The sequence below is a fragment of the Poromitra crassiceps genome, assembly GCF_964638095.1.
Source record: "Poromitra crassiceps genome assembly, chromosome: 2".
NCBI classification, from domain to species: Eukaryota; Metazoa; Chordata; class Actinopteri; order Beryciformes; family Melamphaidae; genus Poromitra; species Poromitra crassiceps.
The window spans coordinates 112,951,219-112,970,528 of record NC_139624.1 but is presented as its reverse complement, the minus strand read 5'-3'; the positions used below and the strand labels follow the sequence as shown (position 1 = coordinate 112,970,528).

At 41.7% G+C, this 19,310-nt stretch overlaps 2 protein-coding genes across 2 annotated transcripts in view; both read left to right on the top strand.

Annotated features, from left to right (window-relative positions):
* Positions 1-3,319: 3,319 nt before the first annotated feature.
* On the top strand, positions 3,320-6,549 carry rps20 (ribosomal protein S20). Its single transcript, XM_083654180.1, has 4 exons — positions 3,320-3,470; positions 4,904-5,003; positions 5,193-5,266; positions 6,327-6,549. Exons 1-4 carry the CDS (start codon positions 3,468-3,470, stop codon positions 6,507-6,509), a joined length of 360 nt encoding a protein of 119 aa, XP_083510306.1. The 5' UTR covers positions 3,320-3,467; the 3' UTR covers positions 6,510-6,549.
* A 6,450-nt stretch (positions 6,550-12,999) lies between these two features.
* The window catches only part of LOC310771404 (kinesin-like protein KIF20A), a gene marked incomplete at both ends in the record, with an annotated part of 35,232 nt that continues 28,921 nt past the window's right edge, over positions 13,000-19,310 (top strand). The window contains 3 exons of the mRNA XM_083631909.1: positions 13,000-13,089; positions 13,878-13,997; positions 14,802-14,940. Coding sequence (XP_083488035.1) covers positions 13,000-13,089; positions 13,878-13,997; positions 14,802-14,940 — 349 coding nt within the window. The remainder of the gene's footprint in view (positions 13,090-13,877; positions 13,998-14,801; positions 14,941-19,310) is intronic.

Here is a 19,310-nt window from a genome sequence, read left to right as displayed (position 1 = left end):
ATTAAGTGTGTGTGCCAAATTAATGGGTGACTCCTAATGATTGAGAAAATATATTTTATGAGGCATACTTGTGCCGATAAGCAAGGCAACTTTAAGATGCCAGATTTACATAAAGTTTGGCTTGACCTATGCAGGAATAGAACTTCTTGCAAACTGCAAAAAGTGTTTATCTTAAGTCATTTAGTCTGTTTTTTAAATCTTACCAATGGGGTGAATGTAAGTCCACGTGTTTCCAATGCAGTTTCATTTGTTTGTGGAATTGGCAGTTTACTATATTGAAACAAGACATATTTATATTGGTATGAAGAAAATTACATTTGGTTCAAGGAAATTCTTTAAAGAAGTTGATTTACAAAGTAAAAATGTGGAATTATCTCTCACCAATGGCTTCATTTCTTCACTTGTTTTGGAAAAAAAAGCTACAGTATAAAATACCAGATAGTTTGTTTACTGTATGGGTTAAGGTGTACAAGCTAGTGTTTGCACTCATGTATTATATTGAAGGCCTAAGTCTGTTAATTTATGTTGTCTTGCACTGTCAACCGTCATTTCATATCAGTGTTTTTCATTTAGCCAACTCAAACCTTACAGACTTTTAGTTACTGTGAGGTTTCTAATTTACTTTGTTTTACCCAGTTTTGTCTCTTAAACTAGGAATTTAAAATACAATTTTTATTTACCGTTTGTCATTTGAAATTTAACCTTATCCTGCATTGTTTTAGTGTGATGGGATTTCATTAAAATATTTTTATACTTTCTACTCTTTGTTCCTTGTTTTATAAAGCTGTGGATATCACAATTTCTTAATATATTTTTGAATGGGTTATTTAATTGATGATTACATTAAATGTGCCATAGGCTACATGGTGAATTATTGGCCCTCTTTATAATCCACAACTAGAAAGTGATTGTGGATTGCTTTTATCTCTTTAAACTCAATACATTTACATTACGTCATTTGGCAGACGCTTATATCAATAAACGAAACAAAACTTGTTTGCTCTCACTATGGCCTAACCATGGCTAGCCCCAACGTGACCTTACTACTGTACTTTGTGTATATATAATACACTTGTGCAGTATTATGGTCACATAGCGTTCCAATAGGCAATAGGGGGGAAAGATCCGAAGATATGATAGTCCTCCTACGGAAGCCAGTAATTTAGCCGGGGCGGTTAAAGTGTGAGACAACCGTTTAAAAGCAGTCCTTCCGCTAGAGAGAGAGAGCCTGGTGACGCGAGGTTACTTTCCACAGCCTGTGATGTATTTAGGAGAGGAGAAACTTCCTAGACAGGAACCTTGGGAGTTTGGGTATCATGACATGTTTTGCAGGTGCGCTGGATTTGCGTTCATCACTGACTGAGCCTGTCTCCGTGTGACTGCATGAAGTGTTTGCTCGCTGCGTGCAAGCGGTGCACCATGATAGTGAGATCAAACACACCCTGCTGTAAATTCAGCACAGGCTGTGGAAGGACTGCTTTGAAACGGTTGTTTCACGCAGCAGTATCATTTTAACCACCCCGGCTAAATTAGTGGCTTCCGTAGGACTATCATATCTTTGGATCTGCAATTGGACTTCGGAGACGGCTAGGAGAGCGTTTTGAACAGCCGTTACCCCCTATTGCCTATTGGAACGCTATGTGACCCTAATACTGCACGAGTGTATATATTATATATACACAAAGCACAGTAGTAGGGTCACATTGGGGGGCTAAACCATGGCCATCTGCACCAAGCCACATGTTGGCCAGGGATAGAGTTATGATGTGCAGGAGTCAAACAAATGGAATGAATAGAAAATCAGCCCATTCTGCTGTATGACAGTATGTTTTGATTTTTTAGTAACTGTTTTTCTTTCTTCTTTTTATCCAAAAGGTTTCTACCGCAGACACTGCTCCATCCAGCCACTAAAAGGCGCTGTTGATTTTGGCTCGGTTGTCGATAACCTCGCGTCACCAGGCTCTTCTCGGCGAGAAAGAGCCTGGCTCCCGCCCACAATTGATTTTGTCACCCTACTGGTTCCCGCCTAGAGCCCGCCCTAGACCGGATGGCAGCGTTTCTAGCTCGTCAACTTTCACGTTAACTTGACAATTTGACCCAAGTATCAGAATCCTCTTTCACCGTTAACTTTTGACCGGTGTGTCAGGCGGTGGTGGCGGAGATGCCATATTGCATAAACGTTTTGTTTTATGTAACGCTAGCTTTGTTTTGATCAGACTCTAGTTTAGGTAACATCACTGCGTCAAGCTAACGGCAACAAAGACGTTGTTAGGCGCATTGCCATCCGGTGTTAATTCTGGGTCCGGGGTTTACGCCCCCATGACAAAAAGCGGGGTGGAAGGTGCCCAGACTAGTTGTCGAAGAAGAAGCCGCACGAGGAAGTACCCGGATGAGCAGTATATAAAGGGCAGCGGGCCCTTGCTCGTTCTTGTTAATTCAAGGTTAGATAGGCAGGGGAAAATTATAAAGTTCATGTGGGTGCCAGCTCATGTAGGTATCTCAGGTAATGAGAAAGCAGACAGGGCAGCAAAGGAGGCAATCAGGAGAGAACAGGTGGACATTGACATCAAACTTTCAAAATCAGAGGGGAAGAGCATAGTATGGAGGGAAATAGTTACACAGTGGCAACAGCAGTGGGATAGGGCAATAAAAGGGAGACATCTGCATAGTATACAAAATAAAGTGGGAGTGGTGGGGAATAGTGGGGCTAATAGGAGTGAACAGAGAGTCATAGGTAGATTGAGAATTGGTCACAGCAACTTAAATGGAACACTTAGTTTAATAGGGAAGCATCCAACTGGGCATTGTAGTCAGTGTCAAGTTAGGGAGACAGTGGAGCATGTTCTGATCTCATGCAGGAGATATGAAGCAGAGAGGGTGATCATGATGACTGGACTGCAGAGACTGGGACAAATAGAGGCCAGTGTGAAGGCTATAATGGGATGTGTGGGAGTAGTGGAGGGGAAGAAAATAGTGGTCAGTTTCTTGAGAGGAACTGGACTGTTAAAAAGACTGTAATGGAATAGGGGAACAGTGGATGTATTAGTCCAGAAGGAGGCGGTAATGCAACATTTTGGATGCCAACCGCCGTAAAACTAAACAGAAGAAGAAGAAGAATGCTCGTTCTTGTTGACATTTCCGGAGAGGAAATCGAGAAGGCGCTGAGGGATGAGTTCCCGCCGACTGAGTTGTAGAATGGACATATCGTGAATGGGAGCACTATTAATGCTGCCCCATACACTATGGGTGGATACATGATGAACACTTAAATAGATTCCAATATGAAGAAGACATCAAACTCCAGTAGGTGGCGGTAATGCACAATAAGCTGTTTGCCAACCGCCATAAAACAATAGTAGAAGAAGAAGAAGATGCTCGTTCTTTTCCTGAATAGCTAAGCACGCGCCTGTTCCTGGTTCACCGCTGTTCGCTATTTCTTCCGAATAAGTCGGCCAGGAGTAATAACAATGGTGAGTAACGTAACGTGACACTGCAACAAAAGTTTGTATTTACTGTTTTATGCGTAGCTTCTCTGTTGTTGATTTGGGAGTTGGCTACCAACATCACATGCTACAGCGCTGTTAGCTAACACCAATCTGATGCTACAAACGTGTTTCACGTGCTAGCTCTGACTGGCTAACTTTTAGACACTTGATGGCTGTTTCGGCAATTAACGTTATTTTGCAACTAACGCTAAACTATAGACTAACTAGAGAGTTTAAATATAAAAACAAATGCATGACTAGTGTTCTCGTATAGCGTTGCATGTGATGTGAATGCGCCCGGCACGTAATGCATCAAACAAGTTTAAATGTAACAGGAATTTTCCATACAAGGAAGGAAGAATGACTGAAGAGTCGCGTTGAGGCTACTTCTTCCTGTGAGTTAATAAAGCCCGGGTTCCACTTAATGCATTCGTGATAATATCACCCGCATATACCAGTCTTCTGTTTGTAAATTAAACTTCTGAAAGTATATAACGGGAAATAATATGCTACTGCTGCTAACGTAATAACATCATGGATGTGTAGCTATACTGGTGGGGAAAACTGCCTTGGCTTGGATGTGTCTAGTTACTCTAGCATATAACGGAACTAACAACATAGCTGACCACTTTTACCCAAACCCGACCCCCTTTGTTTGCGGACCGAGTGACGTACTTCCTCCTTCTTTGCGGGCTATCTAAGAGGTTAATTGTCCGCTGTCGCAAGTCCCTTTTATTCGCAGATATCTGACAGTCTGTGTAAAGTTTCATATTAAAATGTGCATGATAAAATGTCAAAATACCTTATGAAAGTGCCTTTGATAAGAGAAAGTAGCAGTGAGCCGCTTGGGCGATGGTACCACAGAAGAAGAATATACCATGAAGAAGAAAGGCCCTGTAAAACTAGCCCAGGCTACTGCAAAACTACGCTAGCAGCATAGACGTTCAGATAGGACTGGTCAGCTTTGGGTATTTTAGCTCGCAGCTTTTTCACCAGCAATAACGTCACTTCCCAGACTCTGGTAAGGAAACGGCTATAGTGAATGATTAAAACGATGTCGCTAGAAAGATAAGAAGTTTGACTTGTGGTTTCAGCCATTAAACCAAGTGGAAACAGCACTTGATCATTTGTAGCAGGCGTTGAAACAGAATTTTGATACGATATTGTCAAAAAAGTGGCCAGGTTTGGCGTCTGTGACGCTAAATCTAATAACGTATAAATGTCAAAGGTGATTTGGAACCAAGACTAACTCAAGATCTTTTAAACGGGGACCCCAAGGTACTAGGTAACCAAGATTTGTACATTCTCAATGTTGGTTTACTGAAGTGTAAACAAAATGAGGTGGTTGTGAGTGAAATAATAATGGATTGTGACTTAAATTCTGTACTTTAATTGTCCTGTTGCTTCCAAAAATGCAGGCTTTCAAGGACACTGGCAAGGCACCTGTTGAGACTGAGGTGGCCATTCACCGCATCCGCATCACACTCACCAGCCGCAACGTCAAATCTCTGGAAAAGGGTCAGTCATGTTGGAATAGGAAATTTTTTGTTTTCTGGTAGCACTGACCTGAGCTATGAGGATAGAAATATGACATTGATAAACTGTGATGACGTTATACGCTATTCTGAGCCAGGAATTCAAAGTACCATGTGACTGACTGCTGGTCACTGCGGTTCTGTTGACTTTTTTCTTTTGTCAAACCCTCAGTTTGCGCAGACTTGATCCGTGGTGCCAAGGAGAAGAACCTGAAGGTTAAGGGACCAGTCCGCATGCCAACCAAGGTACTGGAACACCAAATGTCTTGCTGTTGGAAGGATGGACATATACTGTGTGCAGGATACTGTTGTTTTTTTGCGCAATATCCGATATGCCCCAACTCTTTTGGCCGATTGCCGATACAATATATGCCTAAAAACATTCAACTCTATATATGCACACATTTTTCCCCAGATAATTTCAGAGAACGTCAAGTCAATCCTGTAATGGCTTGACTGAACCTGTATCCTTAATCTTTATCGTGATGGCCCACGGGCAGATGCAGACATAAATACTATGCTTTTCAAAATGTACACATTCTGGGAAAAATAAGAAAACTACTTCAACTTACAGTATATGTAAATCATGCCATTTTTATTTAAACAAAACTAAGATTCAGTCAAGCATCGAGTTGATGCAGATATATATTTTTTCTGATTTCCCCCCTTTTCTACCCAGTTGTACTCAGTCAATTTCCCCTTGCTGCACCCCTTCTGCCAATCTGGGGAGAGCTGTAGACTAGCGCCATGCTTTCTCAGACACATGACTTGACAATGGGGAGCTTCACCAGCAGGACATAACACATGGGACCATCACGCTATTCCCATCAGTTCCCTTCCCCCCCGAGCAGGCGCCCTGACTGGCCAGAGGAGGCATTGGTGCAGCAACCAGGACACATACCCTCAATCTGGCTTCCCACCTCAATCTGGCTTCCCACTCGCAGATACAACCAGTCGTGCCTGTATGGACGCCCGACCAAGCCAGAGGTAATACAGGGGCGTGAACCTGCGACCCTCGTGTTGGTAGGCAGGGAATCTACCGCTATAATACCCGGATGCAGTTATCGTGCCAATACCCTTGTGCATCTTGGAATACTACACTGGGGTCTATGGGATGCCCTTAACCTGAATTGATTTTAAAATGACTGATCAAGCCAAAGTACGCATGAATATGTGTCATTGGCCAGTTCTGATGTCCTCTTAATCAGGCTTTTCACCCTGAAAAGAATACCAGTAATGGGCAGTAATATCCATTTTCTCTCAGATTGTGGTCAAACTAAAAGCTGGTCTCTCCCCTACCCCCCAGACTCTGCGTATCACCACCAGAAAGACTCCCTGTGGTGAGGGCTCAAAGACCTGGGACCGCTTCCAGATGAGGATCCACAAGCGTCTGATCGATCTGCACAGCCCCTCTGAGATCGTCAAGCAGATCACATCCATCAGCATAGAGCCTGGCGTAGAGGTCGAGGTCACCATCGCAGATGCATAAAGATCACTGATGATGCAATAAAGAAAAGAAAAAAGTTTAACCTTGTTGTTTTTATGGTCTGATACAAGAATGGCAAACGTGCAATATTTTGTTAGTGTAAATGGCTTAAACAGGGTTCCCATGGTCATGGAAAACCTCAGTCATGGATTTTAAAAATCATTTTCCAGGACTGGAAAACTCATGGAATTGGTAGTCTTGCTGGCCAGCCTCCCTTCCCTTCCTCTCACAGAAGGGAGGGGAGGCTGGCCAGCGAGACTGGAATTAGTAAAATGGTAGAAGTAATTTAATTTTCTAATGTGTTTAATGAGTTGTTACAGTTATCTTCCATGGATAACCTTCCACGTAATGTGACATACTGCAAATACATTTTCTCTAGCAGTGCAGCTTGTATTTTATTGATAATTTTATGGAAACATGTTTTATTTCAATAGCTTCTAATGAAATGATGCAGTGACTCGAGCACTAAAATCCAATTAAGCGGTTTGTCATATTTTGTCCAGTGTAGTAATCATTTCTGGTATTCATTCGCTGCCTCACAGATGGAAATTGACAGAACTGGGAACCCTGCCCCTAAGGTGTTTATCGTGATGGAAACTTCTCATCTTTGTTGCTCAAAATGATTTGATTTTCTGCATCTCCTTTTGTTACTGTTTAAAAACTACCACTAGGGGGCGCCATACACCAGGGAGTGCTGGTGCAACAGCTAAACCAAACATCCACTTCAAACATGGGATGCTTCTTCTAAAGTGGTGGTTCTTGATGGTGCCACTAGCAAATTGAATTGAATTGTTAAATTTTTAGCATTTAATTCTTTTCTTAAGTTAATGTAACCTGAGAAGATCTAAATCTATTTTGATCATAGTTTCACTGTTTTGTCTTTAGAGTAGTCTTCATATAATTCTGGACAAAATATCTTAATGATAGAAATACTCTAAAATAAGGGTCAATGGACCTAATGTGGACTACACAGGTATTGATAGGAAAAAATGTTGAGAATTAATGTTCTGAAGTATGAGTGAAAATATTAAGAGGTTTATAGTATGAAAGTATAACATACCAATATCAAAAATATCTAACGATATGACAAAAATAAGTGTGAATTAGAGGTTATGTGCATTTTGTGCAGAATTTGTGTTTTATTCTCATTTCCAGGTCAGCAGAAGGCCATGCATTGGTACAGAAAGTTCCTAGGTGTGTAGCCGGCACTACTTTCTAAACATGGGCAGTGGGCACTGACCTCTTTTCCTTCTAAAAAGACAGATTATGTGCATTTTGGATTAACATTTCATCTGGTGAGTACCCGAAGCACAATATGTATTTTGGCGCCGTGAGATGTGTGTTTTGGCCGATTTTTAACAGCTGTACCATTAGCCTCCATTCTATGGTGATAATTACTAACTTCACGACTAGCTCACTATAAACTGAGCAGACAGTGCTGGTAAGGCATGGTGTATCTTGGTTATGTGGGGGGGTGGCAAATGAGCTAAACTTCCAAAAAAGTGGTGTATCCCTTTTAGTCCATGGGCCAGACCAGATATCGGTACCATCTGGGTGGGCAAAACCTTACCGATACTAAATTGTTTATAGGGTCAATATAAGTAAATTAATATATGATAGCCTTTCCACAGGAGCAGCTTTTCATATGTATTGGACATTTTCTTATTTCCCCCTATTTAGTCCATGGGCCAAACACTAAAATTGCACATATCGGTACAACTCAAGTGGGCAAATTCTAATCATGATTTTTGAACAGGTATATATCCATAGATGATATTTTAGTATGATAGCCTTTGCAGAATGGTAGCTTTGTCACAGTAATCGGCTCATGAATTTAGCCAGCCCCTACAATAAATTTGATTCTAGGCTCATTTTCAGGACCTTTCCTCATGTTCTGAGAACATGTTTGACAACATTTTAAAGGGTAGCTTCTTAGCTTTCATTTAAGCTCAGTTGTGAGTCTGTCTGACAAATAAAGAGGTCACATGGGCTCTTCAAAGTGTCAGTGACATTCATTTTTCCACAGTTTTCGCCTAAATTATAGTCTTTATTTCAGCACTGTGGCATCTAGGAACATCACAGACACAAACAACAACCACTGGAATACTCATAGGACTATAAGGATTCAGAAAATATATAATGTACCTATACTATCCTATTGTGAGGGGTGAATTTGGTAGAAGAATGTCTTCTCGAGGGAAATGGGCCAAAACCCCAAATTCGGTACCATCCGGGTGGACAAATTCTATTTGTGATTTTTTTTAATTCCTATTCATCCCTAGATTATGTTTTTATATGATAGACCTTGATGACTGGTAGCTTATTAGTGCTTAACCCCTCTTAAATTATGGATTTATGGGAATTATGGGAAATAATCTTTCTTTCATTATATCCTCTCACTGGGGTGTGTCTGGACTACTGACTGTTAATATTACATGTCTAGATATAGGCATATACTATCCTATGATACTATACATACCATACTATACTAGATAGATATACTATAGCCTACTTAATTGTCTACTAAATTGGCACATTTCTCAGTCAAAAAGAGAGTAAATTGGTACGCTTTTCTGTCAATTTTTTTTTAATTTGTGTTACGGTATATGTACAGTACAGCTACATTCAAAATGTTTCCAGTCTTTTTTTAGTCTATTAGGACAATCTACCCTTCCTGAGACCATGTCATCCACGAGGGCAACGCCATCATCGTCATTCACATCTGAGTCTGTCAGCTGTGCAGCAAGCTCTTCACTGTGTTGGTTGGAAACATGTTTGTAGTTTGTGCATTTCAGACCATTATTGAGACATGTGCACTCTGATGGTTTCCACGACTTCACACACATGCAGGAGAGCAACTGCAAGATGGCACCTGCAGTGCTGGGGAACCGCGCATCCACTGGATTTCAAGCTGCCCCTCATCATCTGTGGTCCACCTATGGTCCTTAAAGTATAGTCCATTGTTGATATCATGGAAAACTCCTTTGTGAATCCACTCAGTCCAGACCAATATGAGTTTGTCAGCTTGTCAACTGCAACTGTTGCCCCGCCAGATGTAGTCAACCTGCATGATTTCAGCCACAACATCCAGCGGTGGAGGAAACTGTTCTACAGCGCTGCCAGCAAATCTGATCAAATTCGAGGAATGGAAAGAAAGAGAAACTACAAGACAAGGCCTTATATGTTACCTGTGAAGTAGCCTGCTTCAAAATCAACAAGAACCAATGGGAGGAGGTAACAGCTCAAATCCTCTCAGGAAGAAGCTGACACCTGCATGCTAATGCATGCTCTCCATGCAGCAGAGTCTGGCTTCAAGGCAGTGATCATCATGGCAGACAGATGTTCTGGTGCTGACTCTGGGTTGGAGCAAGGACATCCCATGCCCAATGTACCAAAAATGTGGAACACAGAACAAGACAATGTTTCTGGACATCACCAAACTATGCCAATCACACGGCGATAGTATTGCTGGTGGCATGCATGCACACGTTCACTGGCTGCAACACTGTCAGCGCATTTGCAGGATGCGGAAAAGTGGGCACCCTGAACAGACAGGACATATCAAGAAGCCTTCTTTGAGCTCGGCCGTGCTTGAGATGTCTCTGATGAGCTCTTCAAGAAGCTGCTGGAAATCACCTGCCACATGTGCACCCTCTACACACATTACAGATGTCAACCTCCTCCGATACCAACTTTTCTGCACCAGACATGGGGAGGTAGAGTCCAGCCAGCTTCCACCATGTGAGGATTGCCTATTAATGCATTCCATTCATGCAAACGATCAGACTGCAATATGTAGACGCCGGTCTCTTCAAACCCAGCCACCTGTACCAAGGACCATGGGTGGACCACAGACGATGAGGGGCAGCTTGAAATCCAGTGGATCTTCGGTTCCCCAGCACCAAACCATTTTGCAGTTGCTCTCCTGCAAGTGTGTGAGGTCGTGCAAACCACCAGAATGCACAGGTCTCAATAATGGTCTGAAGTGCATAAACCTGTGCAAACTACAAAAATGTGCCAACCAGCACAATCAGATGTGAATGACGATGATGGTGTTGCCCTCGTGGTTGGCATGGTGTCTCACATTTTGAATGTAGCTGTTCATATAATGTAACACAAATAAAACTATTTTTGACTCAGAAACGTGTCAATTTAGTAGACAAGCATAGTATATCTAGTATAGTATAGTATAGTATGTACAATATCATAGGATAGTTTGCCTATATCTATGTAATATTAACAGTAGTCCAGACACCCTAGGCAACGGATAATGAAAGAAAGATGATTTCCAGGGAAGGCTGGTTTTGAATGACAGAAGTCCATAATTTAAGAGGGGATAAGCACTAATAAGCTACCAGTCATCAAGGTCTATCATATAAAAACATAATCTAGGGATGTATATTATTATTATTATGTAAAATCTTGGGCTCTGGCCCATTTCCCTTAAGAAGTCAATCTTCTACCTTAAGGGCCAAATTCACCCCTCACGATGGGATAGTATGGGTACATTATACCTTTTCTGAATCGTTATAGTCCTATGAATATTCCAGTGTTTGTTGTTTGTGTCTGTGATGTTCCTAGATGCCACAGTGCTGAAATAAAGACTATAGTTTAGGCGAAAAATGAATGTCACTGACATTTTGAAGAGCCCATGTGACCTCTTTATTTGTCAGACAGACTCACAACTGAGCTTCAATGAAAGCTAAGAAGCTACCCTTTAAAATGTTGTCAAACAGGTTCTCACAGAACATGAGTAAAGGTCCTGAAAGTCTGCATAGAATAGGGTATGCATCAGTGCCTAGAATCCAATTTATTGTAAGGGCTGGCTAACTTCATGAGCTGATAACTGTGACAAAGCTGCCATTCTGCAAAGGCTATCATATTAAAATATCATCTATGGATATATACCTGTTCAAAAATCATGATTAGAATTTGCCCACTTGAGTGGTACTGAATTTTGGCGTTTGGCCCATGGACTATTTAAGTAGGAGTAAAATTATAGACTTAAACAATAGGCTACTCGAAAAAGTACACAAAAAAGCTAGGCTACTTAATACAGTAATGTGAGTAAATGTAATTAGTTACTTCCACACTTGGGTGCCTGAATGCTCCCTCCCTCTCTGCGAGCTGGTTGGTTATTCCCGATGATTTGCTGGACTTCTCAGCTGCTTTCAAGTAGAACTGATTAGAAATTGCCCCCTGGTTTCCAGTGGAGTAGGCTAGTGTCAGCAGATCTATCTGTTGTAAAACCAACATTTCTTGTGAATACCAGAGATTCAGTGGGATCCTCAAAGTGGTGGTGTTGTTATTTAATGCACTACTGAATCAGGCGCACAGACTTCCCTGAGCTGTCTCATCTCAAGATGACTACCATTATTGATTTGACCTTGGACGAGCCTGAGCCAATGGAGTCCACATGTGATGATCTGCAGGCCAGCAATTTACCCCAGCAGGTAAAGTTAATCTGTTTTCATCAGATAATCTTAAAATTCAAAGTCTTTTAAATGTTTCAGGACAATAGCCTTCCTTGATCTTTTTCCTCTTGTTCCACTCGAGCGTTACTTCAAATTTGCATGCACTTTAGTTAAAAGATAATTTTAGCTAGTGTTTTTTTCTGTTGAAAGTCAATCTTACACATTTCAGAAATGTGTAAGAATGACTAAACAAATGTTCTCAGTGTTGTAATTAACCTAGATCCATGTCTTGACCTTACCCTCAGGCCCTTTCTATGTTTGTCTCAGGACTTCACAGTAGTAAGAGCCCTCTCATGGACCATGCAATTTTTGTTAGACAATCTGTGTTTGGCATTAAACTCAACCTTATTTCTGCACTTTGAAGTCACAGGTAGGGTCGGGTGGGGAAAACTAATTATGTCGGAAGCCTAGTTGCGGGGAAAAGTGAACGGTGGTGGTCTGTCTAAAATGCATTGCAGAATGTATGTAGAAGGCAAAATGATGCCAGTGCGCATGCGTCTGGACTCTTGTTTCCAGGCAACTCGGTGATTCTCGTCAAACTTTGTCTTTAAAAAAAGAACAGCCGCTCACTTTTCCCCGCAACTAGGCTTCCGATATGATTAGTTTGCCCCACCCGACCCTACCTGTGACTTCAAAGTGCAGAAATAAGGTGAGTTTAATGCCCAACACAGATTGTCTAATGAAAATCGCATGGTCCATGAGAGGGCTCTTACTACTGTGAAGTCCTGAGACGAACATAGAAAGAGCCTGAGGGTAAGTCTTAATCCAAACTATGCCATCTTGGGTCGTTGAATTTGAGGGAATTGGGCCTGGAAAGTCCTTGGAATTGTACGTTTAAGAAGGTGTGGAAACCCTAACTTAAAGAGTAGGAGTGCTGACCTAGGATGCCTGTCCAGGTTTCCTTGACTAGATCACCAACTGATCAGAATGATTGAAGTGACCCTAAAAGTTCAGCTCTTCTTCACTGAATTTTGGTGTGGGGTGTGACCTTGCATTGTCCTCTGGGTTTGTAGGGTGAGATGCCAGGCATGGCTGAGCAGCAGACTCTGAGGGTCTACCTGAGAGTCAGACCCTTCTCTAAAGAGGAACTCTTCGATAATGAGGATCAGGTACCGGTATAGCGTCTAATGTGAAATTCTATCCAGGGTTCCTACTCAGGGTCTGGATAAGTATTAAAAATGAATTTGAACATTTCCAGGTCTTGAATAGTTTGGGAATTTAAAAAAAGTATGGGAAATGTTGTGGTTCTGATACACACATACTTCTACGTTTTATGTTGTACACCCAGTTTTTGTTGATGTGAAGAATAATGTTCAGATAGAGGCTCTTATTACCCAGCCGCTGTCAGCATGCATCATAATACCCGGCATCAAAATCACATCCAGTCAAGAACATATAGGCCAGGGTCTGCACCAAAACCACATCCAGTCAAGAACATAGGGTCTGCACCAAAACCACATCCAGTCAAGAACATAGGGTCTGCACCAAAATCACATCCAGTCAAGAACATAGGTTCTGCCTGGAACGATATGGAATTTTAAAATGGAAAGCATGTAGGAAGCCTGCCAATCATCTCACATATTCTGATATTTGTGGCTGTGAATAACAATCTTCATCTATATGCAGTAATATGACCTAGTTAGCAGGGGCAAGATGTCTATCTGTGTAAATCATATTGAACACCAGACAAAATCTTCAGATCAAATCAAGGTCTGGATTTGTCATTCTTTTAATCTGTAGGAACCCTGCTTTTTAGATTAAGAATTAACAATAATTGTATAGCTGTGTTTGGGGAGGAACCTCAACCTCAACCTCAGCCTGTCAAGCAGCAGGACAGTCTGCCCTTGCCAGGGTGCCTGTTTCTATTCAGACTGTGAAAACTCTCTCTGTTCCTCAGGGTTGTGTAGTGATGGAGAACAGCCAGACAGTGACGCTGCATGCACCAAAGGGCTCTGCCACCATGAAGAGCAGTGAGAGGGGCATCGGCCTGTCGCTCCACAAATTCTCCTTTTCTCAGGTCAGAAGTTTCCTGAGCTTCTCAAGTCAGAAGTTTCCTGGGCTTCTCTCAGGTCAGAGGATTCCTGAGCTTCTCTCAGGTCAGAGGATTCCTGAGCTTCTCTCAGGTCAGAGGTTTCCTGAGCTTCTCTCAGGTCAGAGGTTTCCTGAGCTTCTCTCAGGTCAGAGGTTTCCTGAGCTTCTCTCAGGTCAGAAGTTTCCTGAGCTTCTCTCAGGTCAGAGGATTCCTGAGCTTCTCTCAGGTCAGAGGTTTCCTGAGCTTCTCTCAGGTCAGAACTTTCCTGAGCTTCTCTCAGGTCAGAGGTTTCCTGAGCGTCTAACACTGTTGACCTGCAGCCTGAGCATATTCATATGTTTGATTATTTGAGTTTTTAGGATATAAGGTTCCATTTCATTCTTGACTTTCAAGACTTTCAGCAATACAGTTTTCATATTATCTGACTCTAAGCCATAATGGTATGTCATCCAAAAACAACCAAAAAATGAACAAAAAAGTATTGGTCAAGCACTTCATTTATTGCCTATGCAGATTCAATCCAGACGGACATGATAGTATGGTTAAATATGGTAAAATGCAAGAAAAACTTTTAATAGTTGGTAATCATACTTTTAGTCTGAGTGAAATGACTGATATGTGGCATCATGCTCTAGTTACTCTGGAAAAGAAGGATACTAATGCAACTAATATATTAATGTGACTTGAGATGATGAATATGGGATGAATTCCAGGCTAATTGGATTAATAGTTGTTTTGGAAGAAGCTGGCTTCACATCTGTCAAATACGGGGTTCTAATTGTCTTTTAGATTTTTGGACCTGAGACGACGCAGGCTGAACTATTTGAGGGCACCATCAAGAGCCAAGTGTCCGACTACTTGGATGGGAAGAATGCATTGATATTCAGCTATGGTGTAACCAACGCTGGGAAAACCTACACAATCCAAGGTAAGGATGGGGGCACACTGACATTTTGATGATTGTCCAGGTTGGTTTAGGCCAGTGGTTCTCAAACCTTTTTCACATGAAGGACCCCTAAAATGACAGAAATTAGACCACGGACCCCCATTGGATAAGACTTTGTCCCAGGATCCCGAAAGTCCTATGAAACCCATGATCAAAATAGTCATACATTCTGTCATTGTCTGACTTATGAATGGAATTATAGTGAAAATAAATTATTCTCCTTTTTTTCTGGGGTCTGGGGACCCCCTGGAACCCCACTTTGAGAACCACTTCACTTGTTTAGGCATTTTTCCTGTTGCTAAATGTTCATACTATCAGAATCACTTTTATTGCCACAATATGCAAGATTCCATACAAGGAATTTGTTAGTTCTATGCACTGTAGCGTTATATCAAAATTCAGAGATAAAAGGAAAAAAGGAAAATATTTTAAAGACAAAAACGTGGTTTAGCCTTTTAGACATTTTCCTTTTGAAAGTGCAGTCCAATACACGAATAGGCAGTGGCGGGCCGGCCACTAGAGGGCGCCAGGGCCCCGCCCCACCTCACATGGAGGGGAAAATAAAACGTGTGTGTGTATATATATATATATATATATATATATATATATATATATATATATATATATATATATATAAATAAATAAAAATAAATAAATTATGAGCAAGGTGAATATTAGATAGTGAGTATATAATCTGCAATAAATATGTAGATTCATAATGATCTACATGTGTACTGTTTTGGGTCAACTACTTTCTGCACGGACGCCGTCCGGGGACTTCCGGCTTCCACCAGTGCTAAGCCAGGATCTGTGTAAATTGCACATGCGCTGTTCACTCTCAAAACAAAGGGATTCGGGGCGCTGGTATCTAGCGACCAGGTAGAGCGACGGCAATGCATTCTTGGCGGACTCTATTTGCATGCACGAACGTGCTTTCCTCATAGGTAATGTAATGTAACTCATTCACATGCTGTGGGAAGTCCTTCTTCCAAAGTGTTTATGCCATGTGCTTTTCAAGTAAATATGGATGCTAAAGAGGGAAGTTTGATGTAGAGATCAGAGAGCTGCTGACCAGGTTACTGTCTATTTCTGTAATCTGCTCTGTGATTGATATGCCTACTAATCTGTTGCCCATATGATTCAGAAGGTACCGTAAATTCCGGACCATAAGGCGCACCGGTATATAAGCCGCAGCAGCAAAATTGACTGTTTTTTTACATATATAAGCCGCACCGGACTATAAGCCGCGGGCGTTTTGATGTTTAATTACCATATGTAAGGGTTCGTACACAGAGGGGATTGTCGGGAAAGAGATGGCTGTTTGGGGAAGCTCCCATTAACATTTCAACAAAACAAAACAAAAGTCAGGTCACTAATCCCTAGACAAAATCACACAACAATAGGCTATATGTGCAGCAAACGGCTGTAACCAGAGAAGTCAAGTCACTAATCCTCGTCTTCCTCTTCTTCCTGCGTACTGAAACCACCAAAGTCCTCATCTTCAGTGTCGGAAACGAACAGGTTCAGGGTGGCTTCGTCAACCACTCTCCTCTCTCCTTCATTGTCACTCGAAACCAACGAACTCCTCTTCGTCACTGTCGGTGTCGGCATCGAACAGCCTCTGAAGCCTCTGACGGCCCTCAGCGCCAGCTGTGGCGGCGTCATCCTCTTCATCCCGCAGCAGTCCAGCCTTTTGGAACCCGTTGGTGATTGTGGATGTTTTCACACTCCTATAATATTCCGTGATCTTCCTTTGTGTGAATTCGCCGAAGTTTGTGATTTTCTCCTGGTAGTCGGGAGGGAGTTGTTCAGTAGTTCTCGCCCGGACGGACAGTCCCTTTCGTCTCATGAATCGGAAGCACCAAGATGGGCCACCTATGAAATGTTCAATTTTCATTTCGGTGGCGACTGTTTTGGCCTTCAGTCGGATCTGCACCGTGGAAACGCCTCGGCCGTCTGCTCTCTGGGTCAACACCCAATCTTCAAGGGAATCTTCAAGTTCGGGCCATCTGCTTTTATGACCTCTGAAGGACTTTTTGGTCTTCTTGCACTGAGACAGTTCCTCCTGCTGCACCTTCCAACGCCTCACCATTGACTCGTCGATGCCCAGGTTACGCGCTGCTGCTCTATTTCCCTCTTTTAATGCGAGATTGACTGCTTTCAACTTGAAAGCTGCGTCGTGTGAATTTCTGCGTACCTTCCCCATGGTAAGTGAGAGAGAGTTGCTTCTACTGCTCGTCTTGTTGTGATTCCGGGCTGCTGATGAACTTTGAACCGGTAGGAGTAACCGGTTGATTTCCGCCAATGATGTCAAGTCTTTCATACACAAAGGCAATTCAAGGTGCTTTACAAAAAAATAATCGAAAAAACAAGCAGCAAAGCAATGCACATAAAATGTGCTGATGAAGCTGTGTAACCTGTAAAATCCATCGATTTTGGAGGTCACCGAGTGGCCGTTTGCTTACCGTAATTACCATATGTAAGGGTTCACGCACAGAGGGGATTGTCGGGAAAGAGATGGCTGTTTGAGGAAGCTCCCATTTACCGTATTACCGTAACATTTCAACAAAACAACATAACACAACACCACCTTTGTTTATTTTTACAGTGCACACAGTGTCCGCGGTGTGGTGAAAAGAGGGCAAGAGAGGAAATTAAAACAGAAGTGGATTTATAGTTAGAAAGAGTGCTAAAAAAGAGAGATTTTATTTGTATTTTTTTTTTTTTTTTTTTTTCTGAAAAAATCCATAGATAAGCCGCACCGTTATATAAGCCGCAGGGCCAAAAAACGGGGAAAAAGCCGCGGCTTATAGTCCGGAATTTACGGTACTAGTAGGCTAACGTCCGTTTCGTTACTACTTGCTTGATTTAGGGCTGGAGTGGATGATAATTCAATAGCCTAGTATTATTGTTTGTTGTCTTTCAGTAGAATCATCGTGATGATATGAAGTTATTTTAATAGTGACATTTCTGCTGTCTAAATTGATGACAAGCAAATGTTACTTAAAAACTGATCAAATGAGGTATGGTAGGAATATTATTTGAAAATGTAAGGTTTGTTTTGATTTGATTTGATTTGATTTATTTAGCACAATTTAAAAAGAAAAACAGTGCAAGGAGGGAACGAAGCCCAAAGGGCTTGTACAGAGTTCCACTCCCATCATCTACTGCAGTGGATACGTAAAACACAAGATAAACAAAGACATTTACAACATAGAAAAACTATAAACATAAACAACATAAAAGAAAACATGGTTACATAATATGGAAAATAATGACATTGAAGGTTAAGACATAAGATATTTTTTCAATAACTTTTTGAAGGATGTGAAAGATAATGTGGACCTCAGAGACACGTCCAAATCATTCCAAAGTCTTGGACCTCTAGATGTGATATTAAATTGATGACCAGATGTTCGACAGAAAGGTAAATGAAGATTGCCACTATGCCTGGTTGAATATGAATGAAAATCACCATTCAGTTCAAATGAACACTGATTTTGCATACGTGAAACATATGATATTGATATTGAGAATAATCCTTATGATTATCATATTGATTTCAAGATTTTCAACCCCATTGTCCAGGCCTATATTTGGTATAGCCCTCCCTGGACAAAAATGCACCAGCCGCTACTGCGAATAGGAGGAGCGTTAAGTAGGCATTACAGTAAATTTGAATTTACAGTCCAAGTTAAATAGGAATTTACGGTACAAGCAGTGTGCGATGTAGTTAACAAGAGTAATCTAATGGAGTAGAAGTTCTGGCAGCTATAATACTTTAAGTAAACAAGTGTAGTCCAGCTGCTGTTGCTGTAAAGTGAAGTTTGATGGCTCATGTCCTACCTTCAAGAACTCCTCCCCCCCAAGCCCCCCTCCCGGTCACTCAGATCCGACACCCTCAACCTACTTGTTGTCCCCCGCACCAAGCTGGCAACGATGGGTGACCGAGCCTTCTCCACCCTGGGGCCACGCCTGTGGAACCAACTCCCAGGAACTGTTCGGGCCTCTAAATCCCTCGCTGTTTTTAAAACGAGCCTTAAAACCCACCTGTTCCGCTCTGCTTTTTATTAGCTCGGAGCTTTTAGCTGTTTTTAGCTTGTTTTTATTTTATTTTATTTTTATTTATTTATTTTACTATTTTAGCTACTGTAAAGCACCTTGAGATTTGTTTTACATTTTAAAGTGTGCTATATAAATTAAAGCCATTATTATTATTATTATTATTATCATGTCGGTGGGCGGGTTCAACTGTGTTCAGGGGGTAGTGGGGTGGGGGGGTAGGGTCCTAATTTATTTGTGTGTGCTCAAATGCCCTGCTCTACTGCTTACTGGCCAACAACACATAAAGC

Bases quoted from the DNA above. Each gene is read 5' to 3' on its own strand.
- rps20 (XM_083654180.1), top strand. The intron at 5,004-5,192 runs GTCAGTCATGTT...TCAAACCCTCAG, and splicing joins CGTCAAATCTCTGGAAAAGG to TTTGCGCAGACTTGATCCGT. The intron at 5,267-6,326 runs GTACTGGAACAC...CCTACCCCCCAG, and splicing joins CAGTCCGCATGCCAACCAAG to ACTCTGCGTATCACCACCAG.